The following is an 18,094-nucleotide window of genomic DNA, read 5'->3' on the forward strand; positions in this document are numbered from 1 at the left end:
ATTGGGGAATGGCTTGATGTTTTATACAATTGCTTTAACTCCTTGTATATTTGAGTAATTAGACCCCTGTCAGAGTTTCTTGTTATAAAGATTTTTTCCCAAATTATTGTTTCCCTTATGATTTTGACTACATTATTTTTGTTTGTACAAAAGCTTTTTAGCTTAATATAATCAAAACCATTTAATTTACATTTTGTAATTTTCTCTAACTCTTGCTTGGTTTTAAAATCTTTCCTTTCCCAGAGATCTGACAGGTACACTATTTTGTGTTAACTTAGCTTATTTATAGTTTCCCTCTTTATATTCAAGTCGTTCACCCATTCTGAATTTATCTTGGTGTAGGGTGTGAGATGTTGATCTAGACCTAATCTCTCCCATATTGTTTTCCAAATTTCCCAGCAGTTTTTGTCAAATAGTGGATTCATGTCCCAAAAGTTGGGCTCTTTGGGTTTATCATACACTGTCTTGCTGATGTCATTAACTCCAAGTCTATTCCACTGATCCTCCCTTCTATCTCTTAGTCAGTACCATTTTGTTTTGATGACTGCTGTGTATGGCTCTTTCTGCAGGAGCCATAAAGTCATTTTTTTTTTCAGGCACTGTTACAGGAGCTCACTCTGTGAGCACTGTACGGCTCTCACGAAATTACATTTTAAAAAATGTGGCATTTATGGCTCTCACGGCCAAAAGGATTGCTGACCCCTGGCCTAGCCCTTACCACTCCTCTGCCTTAGAAACAATACACAGTATTTATGCTACAACAGAAGGTAACAGTTTATTTTTAAAAATGAATTAAAAAATTTTAAGTGTGTGTATATATATATGTATGTACACACTTAAAATTTTTTAATTCATTTTTGTATATATATATATATGTACATACACACATACATATATTATAGGCATAGCCTATTCTCAGGTATTTCTTTATACAAAAGAAGAATGCTTGCATAGTAACAATGATGATGTCACTGTGCCTTTCAAATTATATTTATAAACCTACAACTCAATGGGAAAAAAAGGTTTCATTATTACCAGTCCAATATGTCTAGTTTTATAGAAGCTCTCTTACCAAAAATTACAAATGCATAAAATCAATGAAATTTTGAAAACTCAAATGAGTCCTAAAGTACTTACATAAGTCTTAAAAGCTATAGTTGCTCATACAAGTCATAAAAAAGCAAAATTCCATGGTTCTTTTTAGGGAAAAAAAATTGCTTTATAAAATCTGTATTCTTCAGCATCTTTCCTTTGATATTCCATTTTTTTTAACCAATCTAACCTTCTCTGACAACCAAAACATTAGTCTTTAATGACAAGAGGAAAAAGTCAAATTATGGTACATCACAAATAAAGTTCATGAAAAGCTGTTTCAGAAGTAAATTCAGTTATAGAAGAACTATTTGTCACAAGAAAATTTCTAAGGCCTTTAATTTGCCAAGATTCAAGTTAATACAACTCTTAGGGGTAATGAACATGCAAAATTAACAAATTTGTCATACTACACATTATCATGCAAAAACTGAAAATGACTATGTATTAGCATGTGTTGATTGTTCAAGTCATATTATTATAGATTAAGTCATTCTTTATGCAAAAGCATTGCCTATAGCAGACAACATGAAATTTCATCCAGATGTCCTCATAATGAAGTGGGAGCAGGATCTGTTGGATGTTGCTAAAGCATGCAAATTATAACATAGATGAAGCATGGGAGAATATAATGTGGGGGGAGAGACACAGCAAATCTCAAAGGATCATACCCCAGTCATTAAAACTAGAGGCAAACTTAAGACCTAATCAAATTCACCTACTTATCTTTGGGGATATAATGTGACCACTTTGCTAAATAAGAAACTGAGGCTCTGAAGTTAAGACTTCAAACCTTGTAACTAACTAAATGGAATGGGAAAAAAGATTAACTAAGGTGTCTCTTCTATTACTTTGTTTTTCTACACTTCCCTGTTAATGAAACAGAATGATATAATAGATGGACTGCTAGATTTGGAAGTCAGGAAGGTGTGGATTCAAAAACTGCCTTATTCGCTTGCCAGCTGGGTAATCCTGAACCAGTCACTTAACCTTTTTTTGTCACTAATTCCTTTTCTGTAAAATGAGCAAACTGGGTTAAATGTTTTTTAAGGTCCCTTCTATCTATAAATCTATGATTCTATGGATTAATAAGTTGCAGTGTAGTAATAACCAAAGTAATATGTGTTATTATTGCTATAAAATACATTAATTCATTATATAACTATATATTATATAGCATTCATAATAACTAACCAATGTAATATATGTTATTATTGAGACAAAATACATCCATTCATTAAATAACTGAATGTTTTAAGTGGAAAATACTAGAAAATACTACATACCTTTCTGCTTGAAGTTTTGTAGTTTTTACGATTAAATCTTGAGTCTGTTCTTTTGCTGCCTAGAATTATAAAGAAAATTCACTTTATCAGTACATCAAGATGTATAACTGTTTCTCTTTCTAAAGGGGAATATGAAAGGCAGTGTGACATAGTAGATAGAGAGCTTCCCTGTAAGTCCCACTTATAACATATACTGGCTGTGTGACTTTGGCCAAACTGATGGAAAAATAAAATAAATGTACTTTAATTTGTGGAAAGGCCCTTAAGGCTCTCACTTGAGTACACAAACTTTCATTTTATATACACTGTAAAATGGTTTACCTGTTTTCCAAGCCTACAACGAATTAGAAGCTTCAAATGAGAAAGAGCTAAGGATTGCCAGAAACAGGTATACACAAGACAGTAATAAGGGAGATATTACAGCAATGAAGACATACACATATGTATATATGCACACAAATACTTAATAGTAGACACAAAAATCAGAAAAGTACAAAAATCTAGGACCATTCAGCTCTAAGGCCAATAGGACTACACATCTCAACAATCCCATGTTTCAGTACAATAATTTAAAATTACTGTGATCTCTAAATCATGATAAAAGATTTAAATTATGTTTAATTTATTCTGTTTAAGAAGGCAGTAAGTAGAACTGCAACATAAATTTTTTTAAATGGCTAAAATTTTTAAGTTTGAGCACAATTGTTCTAGCTATTAATCTCTAGCAAGCTCAGTGTTTCTTTTATTATAACTGCATTCCTAGTGCCCAGAACAGTGCCTGAAACACAGCATGTACTTAATTAAATGCTTCTGGATTGATTTCTAGTTATCTGGAAATTTACTTCAGTGAAACAATGGTACCAGATAAATGTGGAACTGCACCATATTTTGAAATATGATTATAAATTTTTTAAAAAGGGAAAATAACTACCATTGATTCTTAAACACAAAAAAATTACATTTTCTTACCAAATGTTCTTTTTTTTTTTTTTTTTAAACCCTTACCTTCTGTCTTGGAGTCAACACTATGTATAGGCCCCAAGGCAGAAGAGTGGTAAGGATAGGCAATGGGGGTCAAGTGACTTGCCCAGGGTCACACAAGTGGGAAGTATCTGAGGTCACATTTGAACCTAGGACCTCCCGTCTCTAGGCCTGGCTCTCAATCTTACCAAATGTTCTTAAGTTTAATGCATTCTTGGTTCTCAATTTAAAAGCTATTTTTATTTAAGTATAAGTATACTAAAAATATAAATTCTCATTTATATAAAAATAAGAGTATCTATTATACTATGACAGTATGCTTTCAAGTTCTTGTCATCATGGAATCTACTCATACAATTTTTGAAATTTAAATCTACTTTAATTTATTCTTCTCTTTCATAAATATCTTGAATTCCAGAAGGAAAATATTTCTTAAAATTCAAAGTTCTTAATTATTTTCTGATCACAGAAATGCAAATTGGAGGAATAAAAAAATAGAGAGGTAGAGAAATCACCTTAAGACGAAGAATATATTTATTTGTATAGTGGAAGAAAAAAATGAGAACAGAATATTAGACAATTTCTTTTTTTTCTCCTTTGTCAAGATTTCACAGTATGATTCATTACTGTGAACTCTCAAACACCCTAGTTACTAACTGGCAAAGAGAAAGGGGGGATCTTTTGCATGCTAAATTTCCTTCCTGGATAAAATTTTTAGCTTGAATAGGCTAAGAGTTATAGATGAAGAGACACTACATTGATTAAATTATAGGTATTTACAGAAAACATGTGTTTCAGTAGATAGAGTGTTGATCTAGAGACAGAAAAATTTGAATTCAAATCTGGCCTCAGACACATATTAGCTGTATTTCCCTGGGAAAATCATTTATATTGCCTCGGTTTCCTAAACTATAAAAGAGGGATAATGATAACATCTCACAAGGTGGTTGTGGTAAGGTTCAAATGGGGTAATAGCTGGAAAAAGCGCTTAGGACAGTGCCTTCCTGGCACATAGTAGGTTCTATATAAATGCTTATTCTTTCCCATTTCCCATTAAATAAACAGAAAAAATTATACTACAAAACTAAACACTGATTGAGGATTTTATTCAGGCTTCTACTTCTACTTTAAGTGAAGCAACATAGTCTAGAGAAAAAGTACTGACTGAAGTCAAAAGATTAAATTTGGCCCCTGGTATCTATTACTTTGCAACTTTTGGCAAATCATTTAACATTTAGTCTCCATTTCAACATCTGTATGAACTCCACCTCATGCATTCAATGAGTTGCCAGACCCTGACATTTCTGCCTTCAAAGTGTTTCTCACATTTCCTTGGAATTTCAAAAAAAAGTACAAATCAAAGGAGAAAATTTGTCTAGGTAAAAGAAATTTCTCTGGCAATAAAGTAGCAGAATGAACTTTACTGAAATAAAGAAGACAATCATCATTCAATACTCTAAATGTGAAAGGTCTAAATCTAAGTGAAAGCTCTTAACCAGGTAGTTTTATACTATAATATACTAGTACATCTAATATACTATTGCTTTTTTAAGTTAATTAGATTCTTCTGATGTTATTTTAAATATTCTCTTAAATTTTAACTTATATTATTCACTTATAACTGTTTTAAGTAGGAAAGTCACTCATATATTGTCACAACTTCGTAACTTTTCATTTGTCAAATGTAATAATAATTCCTAAATGATATTTTAATTCTCTAATGAATTATGAAAATGTTACATTTTAATGACATCTATATTCAAAGTGATTTATAAGCACTGATGGGATATCCATCAGATGGGGAATGGCTGAACAAGCTATGGTATATGATTATAATGCAATACTATTGTGTTATAAGAAATGACAAACAGGATGATTTTAGAAAAACCTGGAAAGAAGTACTCTAAATGTGAAAGGTCTAAACCTAAGTGAAAGCCCTTAACCAGGTAGTTTTATACTATAATATACTAGTACATCTAATATACTATTGCAAAATTCCTGATTTAGGGAAGAGATTTTTACTAATTTTATTGTTTAGGGAGAATACTGAAAATATAACTTTAGAATAGGGAATAAAGACAATGGGATTTTGATGGCAAAGGATACTGGGATCCTAGGCTAAAGGATCAAAACAGGAAATAATTAGTCCACTTTGACTTTAGAATTCTAAAGCTAAACTTGAAGTTCAGATCTTGTTTAGGACAGATCCAAATGTATTTCAAACTAAACACCACCACAGAGGTATTTTAAAACAAACAAAAAGTTAATTTGGATTATTCCCTAAATAAATTCCCCCCATGCCCAGATCTCCAAATAACTAGAATTAGACTGAAGTTTAGACTAGCATACTGTAGTCTGGATTCATAATCCTAAAGCCCTTTCTGAAACCATATCTGCCTGAAATTTCCAGAAAAAGAAATAACTGCTTCAGTGCAATCCCAGAGTAAGAAGGAAGACTGCAATGTTCATTACACTTCTAGTAAGCTGAGAATTATTACGTAAGGGAATGAGAAAGTTAATTAAATAAGATAAGAGGAGAAAAATTCAAACAGGCCACATAATTGTCTATGCTGAAATTTGCCCCACAACATAAGCATAATAAGTAATATATTTGTTAAGACAGACACTAGAGAGATGTCCAAAAATTTTACATTACCTTGAGGCGACTTGTCATGTCTTGACAACAGTTGCTCATTGCTTGAACATCTTCATTTATGCTTTCAAGTTCCTAAAAAATGGAGAAAAAAAATTTTTTAACTACCCTACCTTGCTGCCAAAGAAATGTATACTTCTCTTGAAAAGTCTCTCCTATCCATCAAAACAGATTTCAAAACTTCTGATACCTATGTTTGGCTATATTTGTATCATTTAAAAAGAAGTTTGCCCTGAGTAACAGAACAAAATGTATTTATCTTAGCACAGAGGAAAGAGCACTGGGTCTGGAGTCAAAGGAACTGAATTTAAATTTCACTTTTCAAACTACATATGTGACCTTGGACAAATCACTAAACCATCTTGTATTAGTTTCCTCACATATAAAATAAAGGGAGTTGGACGATGTGATTCCTAGGATCCTTTCCAACTCTACATCTATGATTCCATAACCTTTTCTGTTCAGATTGAGAGACAAAGGATAATTCCTTATCTAACGAATAGCTCCTAATTCTTCAGGAGCAATTAATAAAGACCAAAAAAACAAAGTTCTTACCACTAAGGTCCTTGGCACAGCCAAATGGTTCAATATGAGAAAGAGATACAGTTTTATCAATAAGAACATCAGAATAAGATGTACTGCCATATATTTTGCCACTACACCCAACTTGACTTGTGGCTGAGGCCTCTTATATGTGTATTCTTCCCTCAAAAGAATGTAAGGTTCCTTAAGAGCAGGGGCTAAGTGTTGTTTTTCTATAAAGAATATTTAGTCACTTATTAATGACATTTAAATTTTTTTAAGTTTTACTGATAACTTCTGCTTTTTCCCAATAAACCTCAGCCTTTATTCCCTAGAAGATATTTCATTATTTGTTCTTTGAGGCTGAGAAAAGACAATGAAACTAATCGGAATTTAGCCACTTTTTAGTGCTTTATTGTTTTTCCTCAGATTTTTAAGTCACTATATTCATATTCTCTTTCTATCCTTGATTACCTCACTTAGTACCAGTTCATATAAATCTTTACATAGGAGTAATCTTTCCACTAACTTTTGGCAAAAAAAAAAAAAAAAAAAAAGCAAAGAAGTTGTGGGGGGGGGGGGGAGGTTGTACACACTAACTTATATTAAATAATTTTGTGTCATATCTACAGCTTCCTTCTATCATCAAAATCAAAATTACTGATTATTTTGGATTTTGAGCCTATTATTACTACTAAGAAAAAGAGTTAACAGCTAACAATTATTTAGCATTTACTCTGTGCCAGACGTTGTGTTAAGTGCTTTATAGTCACTATCTCTTTTGATCCTCAAAACAGTCTTGGGAGGTAGGTGCTGTTATTACTTTTTTACAGTTGAAGAAACTTAGGCAAGCAGAGTTTGCACAGGATCACACAACCAAGTGTCTGAACTCAAGTCTTCCTGACTTAGCCCAGCACTTTTCCTCTGTGAAAGCTAGATGCCTCCAATAATTCTAATGACACTGACTACCAATTCTAGAATAAAGTATTTCCTTCTTTTCCTCAATTCAGATTCCCAATCAATCAGAACACAGGTATACAAAGGAAAGAGTTCCAATAATAGAAAAAGGTTTTTCAAAGTAAAATCCCACTTTTCTAACTCTGAAACTCAAATATAAGCAATTTACTGAGGTAGGCCAGCAGAAGGAAGGGGAAAATGAGGTATCCAAGGAAAGTTGCCCAAAAAAGTCATCAGTTTTATATGGTGAACTATGCAACTGCTGAGAATAAGCAACCCATTTATAAACAAATGGAAGTTCCAGAACCCATTCTAGAATTGAAATTTATTTTCTCTTTACTGAGATCTTAGATTGTGAAAATTTCATAAGCCTAAACTGTGGAGATATTACTTCCCATATTCTAACATATGCAAGAGCTAATCTACTCATAAAATTAAGAACTGCAGTTACTTTGAACTAGTCAGTTTCTATTATTTCAAAACATTTATCAAACAGTAGCAGATGGTCAATGTGCAATCCAAGAACAAAGATAGAGCATTCCAAACTACCCAAATAAGTTAGTCCTAACATTTGCTTTAGAGGCCATAATTTACTTAATAAATCAAAGCTGTGAAAGAATAATCAAAACTGTAAATGCTAGCAACATTCTTTTTTTATATTAAATTTTATTCTTCTAGTGAATAAGCAAGTACGAATTATAGTTTCAATAACGGCAAACTAAAAAAATTGTACAATCTCCATACAAAAGTAACAAATTCATAAAATAAGCAAGTATATTGCTTCTGTCTTTGTAACTGAAGTTATTGTGATAGATTTCATTTTTATGACAACTACCAATGCATTTTCTGAAGTATTTCCTGGGTATTTCCCTACCTTTAATTAAAATCACATAAAGGTGTTACAGTAATTAACCTGGATTATAAGCTTAGTGAATAAGAATCTTGTACAGTACCATGTTTTATATGTCACAAAATATTGGTATATGAAACAGAATAAAATCATCTCATGGCAAATAAACAGTCTATTTATATTGTGACAGAATAATACTTCCAGGGTACTCTGATATTATTTAGGACACGGAGAGTTAAAATAGTTACAATTCAACACCAATTTTAAAGTAGTTATTCATGGAGAAGCATATTAAATCATAGAACACTTTTCCTGAAAAACCATTCAAGGAAAGCATACACTTAGCTAGACCAAATATTCATAAGAAAGTCTCCTAGAGCCTAAACTAAATCTGTCTAAGCAGCAGTGAAATTTGGAGCTCTTCAGGTGTTATGAGAAACTAGAATAATCTAAATCAGTGATGGGCAAACTAAGGCCTGCAGGCCAGATGCAGCCCCCTAAAATGTTCTATCCAGCCATGTGACATTATTCCCAATCTGACAAATACAATGAGGAGGAGCTACAATACAATGAAACTTCAAAAGAGTTGCTTTAGAAACAGAATGACAGATGAGCATTTCCTTTCCTTTGGCCCCATCTTTTTAGTTTGCCCATCACTGGTCTAAATACATAATTCACAGGTACAAAAAAAAATTAAAGTTTTAAAATGTTAATAGAATGGAAATAGCAAATCTTTTAGGCAAATACATATTATACCTCCTTTACTTCCTTGAATATGCTCACAAATTCTTCATTGATGGCTAAACTTCTGCGTTCGATATCTCCACGTAAATTTCTTCTGGTACGTAAGCTATTTTCCACAAAGAAGGTTGAAAGTGCCTTGAGAGCTTCTAGCATCTCCTAAACAAAGGATATTAAACACATCAAAATCTTATTCTATGGGGGCAGCTGGATAGCTCAGTGGATTTAGAGTCAGGCCTAGAGACAGGAGGTCCTAGGTTCAAATCTGGCCTCATACACTTCCCAGCTATGTGACCCTAGGCAAGTCACTTGACCCCCATTGCCCACCCTTACCACTCTTCCACCTAGGAGCCAATACACAGAAGTTAAGGGTTTAAAAAAATCTTATTCTAATAAATGAGCTCTACTTATTTAAAATATTTTCTAATTCCAAGCCTAAAAATGATGAAATATTACCTATAATTTTTATCATACTAACTCTAAAATATTTACCAATTAGTGCATGAATTAAATCACTTAATATAAAAGATTAATACATTTTAGGAAGACAATAAAACATTAAGATTTCACTCCTCACAACTTCATTACTACATATTTCCTTAATTTGTAAAAAAAGAAAAAAAAACCTACACATGCTGAAAGGAACATTAGAAAAAACAAATATCATGCAGATGACCCATACTTGATATTTCAAAATGTGACACTGTAGAGACATGGTAGAAATGAGTAACAACCCAATATTAAAGGCACTGAGTTCATCGTAAGGAGAAGGTCCAAGCTGATTATTTTTGTCTAAAAATAAAGTGGAAACACTCTGGATTCCATTAATATAATGGAGGAGTTAGTGTCCCAAAAAATGTCAAAAAGTTAGAAATGGCCTGAAATAAATAATCTTAATGTTGCCTTTAACATACTTTCATGATATTCTTGTGAAATTTAGAGAGCATTAAATGAAAGAACATTTAAACAAATGTGGAAATGAATAAATTATTTTAGTCAAATGGTTGTCAAAAACAGGTTGTCATCTTAGAGATAGGTGTATAGTAAGTGCCCCAAGAATTTGTTTTTAAGCTAACACTATTTAATATATTTATAAATGACTTGAAATAAAGGCATAGATAAATAAGAACTGTTTTACTGAAGGAAGAAGAAAGAAAAAGTATAAAGCTATAGTTATGTCCAACATACCAGAAGAGAGAATTGCAATTGAAAAAAAATATTTGACTGGCTAAAACGATAAGTCAAAATTAACTAAATTAAATTTAAGAGAAAAATATAGTCTTAGGCTTTTATCCAAAAAACCTCCAACACTCAACAAGTAGAAGGTGTGACCAAACAGTACATCATGAGAGTTTAGAGAAATGATCAGTATGGGCTACATCGATAACAGAAGGTGACCTAAAAAGATGGAGCTTAAACTGATCCTGAAAAATAAATTCACTCAAATAACTGAAATGGGGGCAGACATGAAGTAAACAAAAGCAAACTGTCAGGAAAATACAACACAGGTTTAAAATACTATGGGTGAACTAGACTAGCTAGAACAAAAGGATTAAGTTTGGAAAGTTAGGCTCCCTCAGACAGGAAGATGGCCTGAGAGTAGAGTTTTTGGAAGATTTGTGTGGCAGTACCCAGTATAAGCAGGGAATAGAGAAAGATGGGGCCTAGGGAGATCAGTTAGGCTGAGTAAAGACTCTAGGCATGAGGTTGTAAGAATTAAACTAGATGGTAGTGAAAATGGAAACAATGTGACTAATTAAGGAGAGATTATATTTAAAAAGAACTAATATGGCTCTAATAAAGAGGAAAGGAGAAAAGGGAAAAGAATAACCATTTATATAGCACTTTCTACATGCTAAGCACTTTACAAATATTTTTCATTTGAACCCACAACAACCCTGAAAAGTAGGTGCTATTATTAATACCATTTTACAGATGAGGAAACTGAGGCAGACAGCAGTTAAATGCCTTGCCTAGGGTAATACAGCTACTAAGTGTTTGAGGTTGGATTGGAACTTAGATCTTCCTGACTCTGCTCCCAGCACTGTATCCACTGTGCCACCTAAAGGCCTCTATAAGGCAAAGGAAACATAGAATTAAGAAAGACCTCAGAGGTCATCTAGGCCATCCTGTATCTATATCATTTCCTATTAATCATCCCTGAGAATCCAGCTTCCTATTAAAGACCCAAACTATCTCTCAAAGCAATTCCAATTTGAAACAGCTCTGCTAGCAAACTTTTCCTTTTATAAGTATAAATATGATTGATTCTCTCCTTCTATCCAACAATTCTAATTCTGCCCTCTTTTGATAAATATAACATCTTCTACATCACAAACTTTCAAATATATGAAAACAACTATTGTGTTCCTAATAAATCTTTTCTCTAGATTGAATATCCTGATTCCTTCAACCAATCTTCACAAAGCATGGTCTCCAGTCCCACCCCCCTCCAATATCCTGGTTGATTTTATATGAACACACTCATTTGTCAAAGCTCTTCCTTGGGAGGTGAGAACTAAACACAATACTCCATATTTAAGACTATCAATTCCCTTATTTTGCATACTCTCTTTAACAATATATACTAAAATAAAAATAATTTTTTTCACTGCCATATTCATCCTCAGATCTTTTTCACCAAAAGTGCTATCTGGTCATGCTTTTTCTCCAATTCTATACTTGATCAGCTGATTTTTTTTAATTAGCAAGTAGAACAGAATGAAATCCAAGGTGATTTTGGGGCCTGGAAATCATCTGTTTTTTGATTTGGCTCTAAATCTTATGATCCTATCAACACTCAAGGCACTTTGAACTTAACTGTATTCTAATTTGTTTTTGTTGGTTGTTCTAAATTAATTAGTTAAATGACCTCAATTGAGCATGTTACCTATCATTTCCTAAACCTGGTTTCCTCATCTGTAAAATCAGAGAGCTAAATTTGATGATTCAAGATCATTAAGACAATAAGGTCCCTTTCTAGTTCTACACCCTCTGATGCTAAGAGCCTATAGTCATGAATGAAACTTAAGTAAACCAAAGCAATTTTCTGAGGAAGATAATATTTATTAACAAAGGTATGCCACCTGTCCATAAAGGGTATCAAGGCCTTACCTCCATTTATACCAAGGACCTTGTTCATGAAGACAGTTCCCCCTTTGTGGGTTTTTCAAAGAACAGAAGGAGTAACAGAACAGGGTATATTGGGTTGAAGGCAACATGACTGGTTGAAAGTTTGGTAATAGGGGCTAATAACAACCCCCTCCTTCCTTCCTGAGTCCAGATGCAGTAACAAACAAGGTATCCTCAAAGGATAGTTTGGTGATATAGAGATATTAGAACTGACTTCCTTGTGTTCATACACAACTCCCAAAGGCAGCTAAATTCCTTGAGGCAAGGAGAGAGCAGTGTGATAGCTGGAGAGATTTTTAAACTTAATCCATTAGAGACCAGCTGATTTCTGAACCAAGTTCAGAGACAGAGAATCATGATTTAAGCAGTTCTAGGCCAAAAACAATTAATTGTAAATAGAATCAAAAAGAAAATGACATAAGATTGATTCAATATTTTCATTATAAAGGCTCTGAAAATTTATGGAGAGCTTCCAAGAAACTTCCAGAAATATTTCTATTTTAAGTTTCAGAATTACAAAAGAGGATATTATAAGAAAATATGTTTAATAAGTGATCACAGACATTAATAAGAGTAAATTTTTCTAAACAATTGTTTTGGAACACAAAAATCCTTCTATACAAATTTTTTAAAATTTAGAATATTAATATTCTAAGCTAATGATAAATTTCTTAAAATAAAATCTAGCTAAACACTACATATCAAATAAATTGTTTTATTACAAAAAAAAAGTTGAAATATTATCTGTTGTTGTCATTTTGTTTATATAGCCCAGCCTTCTTCACTAGGATAACTCATTTTCGATGTGTTTAAACATTTGAACAAAGAGAAATTTATCACTCCAGATAAAGATATTTCAGTTAAAAAAAAAATGCTATTGTAAGTACTTTAGAAACTCACTAAGACTGTAAGTTGCAGAGCAATAACAACTTTTAAAGGTAGAATTTCTTCACTGGGAACTACAATGAAATCATAGTTCAAATGTCCCCCTACTCCCCTCAAAAAGTACTACAGCACTTAGTAGCATGCATTAAACATGCCTATTCCTCAACAAATGCTTGACAAGAATAACTCACAAAATAGTAATTAAATATTGGAGTATTTTTTCTAAGCCATGCCTACAGATAGGCAAATTGAGTTATTTTCAATTACCAAAGAAATAAACTTGAAATTTCCAAAATTTTCTCTCCATATATATTCTGTACAATAACCCCAATTTCTGTATTTCCTTAAAGTTTACAAAGCACTTTCCTCACAACTACCCTATTAAATACAAGAAGAACCAAGGCTCGAATAATGAATAAACATTTATTTAGTGTCTTCTATGTCTTAGGCACTATACTAAGCCCTGGGAACACAGAAAGAGGCAAAAGACAGTCCCTGTCCACAAGGAGCTCACCATCTAATGCGAGAAACAATAAACAGAGAGAGAGGGAGAGACAAGCTACATATAGGATAAATAGGAAATAATTAATAGATGGAATTAGAATTAGGAAGGGTTTGGAGAGACTTCCTATAGAATATGAGATCTTAAGTAGAATTAAAGGAAACTAGGTTAACAAAAGGATGAGGAGGAAGGGCATTCCAGGCATGGGAGGCAGTCATGACTGGAGCCATAAAATGGAGTATCTTGCTACTGGAAGAAAAGGAGGCCAATGTTACTGGATCTAAGAGTATATGATAGGGAGTAAGGTATAAGAAGACTAGAAATCTAGGAGGGGGTTAGGTTATCAAGGGCAATAAACTTTGAAGATTTTGTATTTGATCTTGGAGATTATAGGGAGTCACTAAAGTTTACTGAATAGGGTATGGTATGACTGGACGTGTGCTTTAGGAAAATGAATGGAGGTTGGACTGGAGTAGGAAGAGACTTAAGTGGGGCAGACTCAAGGAGATTACTACTACAATAATCCAGGCAGGAAATGATTAGGGTCTGTACCAGTGTGGTGCCAGTGTGAGAGGAACAAATGTGAAATCAACAGGTCTTAGCAACAGATTGCATATGAGGCATGAGAGGCAGTGAGGAATCCAAGCTGACTCCTAGGTTATAAAACTAAAAAATGGAAGGATAGTGTTTCCCTCAACATCAATAGGGAAGTTAGCAGACAAGAGCAATAGGAGGAGAGGTAAGGAGAAAGATAATGAGTTCTGTTTTAGATATGATAAGTTTAAGATGTTGATTGAACATCTAGTTAAAGATGTTTGAAAGGCAGATGGAGAGCAGAGATTGGGTGTCAGCAGAGATGTTGGGACAGGATAGATAGATTTGAGAATCATCAACAAAGAAATGGTAATTTAATCTATGGGAGCTAATGAGATCACCAAATAGCATAAGTAGTATAAAGGGAGAGAAGAGAAGAGGACCCAGGACATAACCCCATGGGATATCTAAGGTTAAAGAGCATGATTTGGAATAAAGATCCAGCAAAGAGGACTGGGAAAGAGTGGTCAGATAAGGTAGGAGGAGTACCAGGAGAGAATTGTATCCTCCAAATATAGAAAAAATATCAAGAAGGAGAAAAAGTGGCCAAAAGTGTCAAATGATGCAAAGAGGTCAAGAAGTATGAGCACTGAGAAAAGACCATTACATTTGGCAAGTAAGAAATTGTTGGTAACTTGAAGAGAGCAGTTTCATTTGAATGATAACATTCAAATCTGGATTACAAGGAGTTAAGAGTGAAAAGAGAAAAAGTGGAGATAACTATTGTATGTGGCCCTTTCTTTTTGAAGAGGTTAGCTTCAAAAGGCAGAAGAGACATAAGATGATAGCAGGTGCAAAAATAAAATAGGGCAAGGGAAGGTAGGATCAAGTGAGGTTTTTTTTTCAGAACAGACAAGACAGGGGTATATCTATAGGCAGTAGGAAATGAGACAGAAGACTGATATATTGAAAATATGTAAGAATGGGGAAACAAGAAGGGACAGTGTTGAAGGAGAAGGGAAGGAATGAGATTTCTTGAACAAATAGAGGGGTTAGCCTTGGTAAGGAATAAGGCCACTTCATCAAGTGAGAAAGGGTGAAGGAAGATAGTAGCAAAAAAGGATATGAGCAATATGAGCTAGGGAAAAGGAAAACAATGGCATTGACTTTTTTTTTTTTAATATAAAGCAAGGCTCTCAAATGAGAGAGAAGGGGGAGGAGGATCCATGGGAGGTTTGAAGGATGAAAGTTTTAGAAGAGCCACTGTAGAGTAGAATAGTGGACTGAAAATGTATAGTAGGATTCCCTAGCAGCAGTAAAGGTACAATGGAGATTATATAATACTTGTAGTGGATGCAATCAAACAGTGGCATGATTTTCTCCACTTTTATTCAGCTGCACATGTATAATAGGAATGAAGGCAGCAGTTTGTGGGATGACCCAAGGCTAAGGATTAGCAGGATATAATCAGTGAAATAAGGTTGGTAGGAATTCAAGAGATCAATATAGAATTTAATTGGTTTACCAAGGAGTCTAGATGGAGAAAGGAGAGAGTGGCTAGTGCAGGGAATTGAGGTTAGGAGGGAATTGAGGGGTCAAGGGATTAGAAGTCATAGTGTGGAAAAAGAGCAGAATTTTGTGAGGAAAGGTGGCAGAAAGCCAACTCTCATGGTGAAGTAAGGGGATGTTATATGAAAGTGTTACATCTGTGGGGAATGGCAAGATCATGTATGAATATCTTTGTGGCTGAGGCAGTAAGGAGAAGCAGCTCACAGGATATGAATAAACTGAAGAATAGAGTGATTAGGGTTATTGAGGAAGAATCAATATGTATGTTGAAGTTCCCCTAGTATGAGGGCAATATATGGGGAGGAAAGAAAATTTGTGAGCCATGTACCAAACTCATTGAGGAAGGAAGGGAAGTAGCCTGGAGGTCTACAGACAATAGCTACCAGGATTTTGATTGAGGGGTACATATAAATAGAATGAACCTCAAAAAAGGAGAGGTTACTGAATCTCCAGGGAAGAACCCAGAAGTGTCCATGGGGAGTGTTAGGATGAGAATTTAATTAGCTAACTTACCTAGTTAGAAGTAAAGATTTATTCTAGAGAAAGAGTTTTAGATTTTATCTGGGCTCCTTTAAGCAGAGAAGGAAAGAACTGTCTATGGGTCATTTTAAGAGAACAGCATGATAGGAAAGTCAGTTAGATAATTGGTCACTCTCTGGAGCTTACTTGCTTAGAGTAGGTGTCTGGAGATTTGCTCTGATCAATCTGTGAAGGATTTTTGTAAGAGTTAACCTTGGAGAAAGTGAGAAAAATCTGTTCATCTGAAGATTAAAGTAAGGCTTTTCTTTGATAGATAAAAACAGCCAGAGGGGGCGCTGTTTCCTCTTGCTAGAAGCAGTGTCAGTTTCAGGCACCCTGCTGATAATTGACAGATTCTAAATGTCACTTATTCACAATTAGTTTGAGGGAGCTGGTAAAATTTTAAAAATAATTTAAGGAAAATTATATGAATTCGAGATCATTTATTAGGATAGCTCTGGTTAAATAGATTTAATCTTTAGATAGTAAGAATAGATCAGATTAGTTTCACCCCTGTGAACAAAGAAGCAGCCCCCTGCTGGGCAGAGGGGTTCTGGGTTATAGTTAAGAATCTTAGTTTTAGATTTAATAGATCCTACTTTATTTCTACCTTTTATCCTGTCCCTGCCCTTTCTCTTAATTATAAATAAATAGGAGTTGAATTAAACTGCATCCAGAAAATTCATCAACCAGCTTCTACTAGAGCTTCCCTGACTGTTAGCCTATCAATATCAACTGGCCATCAATATTTCTTTAAGACCAATACTATACATAACAGGAGCAAGGAGTATTCCAAATTCCTCACCTTAGTGAGCTAAGGGTAATGATTGAAGATACAGCCAATACTGGATTGATTGCCTAATTGATTCTTATACTGGTTATATGAAGAAGAAACTAAGAAATACTTCTTTAGGAGAATGAAATAGGGTTTCTATATATCAAACTGGAAAATGTGTCAGTTGCTTTGTAAAACTTGAGGTCCTGTATGTTAATTCTCATGATTGTAATCCAGTTAAAATTGATATTATTTAGATAGGTTTTATTAATATTAATTATGAAATATAAATATGAAATTATGAAAGATGGTCCTTAGTGGGAATTCTGCCTTACTAACTTAATCTTTGCTTGCCTCTTTTTCCTTATCTATAAAATGGGGCTAATGATAGTACCTACCTCCAACAGCTGTTGTGAGGATGAACTAAGAATACGCATAAAGTCCTCAGCAAATCTTAAATTGTATATATGCCAGCTATTATTATCTTTCTCTCTTCTATTTGTTTTATCCTTAATTCATTTTCTTCTCTTTTTTCCTCATTCTCTTGCACTGACCATTCTTCTTAAGGGCAGATTCCTTCTACTCCCAATTGTTCCTTCTCAAGTCCCAAATGAGAAACAATCAATCAACATTTATTAAACACCTCTTCCTATCATAAAGCCTACTCTACACTGGGTACCTTTTATAAGTGAACAACAGAGCGGGACGTACTACTCGGTCAATAACTTTTTCACTCTGAGTAAGTGGATAGACAGAGAGGCAGACAGACAAATACAGACCCCAGACACTTTGGCAAATGAAGTTCGGTTCCGGACCCACCCCTTTCCCCGCCCAATAACAGCAGAGACAGTAAATGGTATGGCTGGAGGATCCATCACAGAGAAGAGCAAGAGAGCAAGAGAGAGGTTCCGGGACACGGTTCTGGGTCGACGTCAGGGTCATGGTTATGGTTACGGTCAGGACAGGTGCAGAGATCCAGGAGCCACTTCCAATTCGACTTTCAACAGGACACGCCCCCTGAGAGATTCCCTCCCCGTTCGGACCCCAGGCAGTACCTTCCTCCCCCAATACCCTCCCCCACCACGCCCGCTTCCCC

General features: G+C 34.2%; 1 protein-coding gene across 1 annotated transcript in view; it reads right to left on the reverse strand.

Annotated features, from left to right (window-relative positions):
- The window catches only part of COG6 (component of oligomeric golgi complex 6), a 121,123-nt gene that overhangs the window by 97,884 nt on the left and 5,145 nt on the right, over positions 1-18,094 (reverse strand). Inside the window, exons 2-4 of the mRNA XM_044668248.1 lie at positions 9,098-9,241; positions 6,016-6,087; positions 2,379-2,437 (exon numbers count right to left, since the gene is read on the reverse strand). Of these exons, the coding sequence (XP_044524183.1) occupies positions 2,379-2,437; positions 6,016-6,087; positions 9,098-9,241 (275 nt within the window). The remainder of the gene's footprint in view (positions 1-2,378; positions 2,438-6,015; positions 6,088-9,097; positions 9,242-18,094) is intronic.

The sequence above is a fragment of the Gracilinanus agilis genome, chromosome 3, assembly GCF_016433145.1.
Source record: "Gracilinanus agilis isolate LMUSP501 chromosome 3, AgileGrace, whole genome shotgun sequence".
NCBI lineage: Eukaryota > Metazoa > Chordata > Mammalia > Didelphimorphia > Didelphidae > Gracilinanus > Gracilinanus agilis.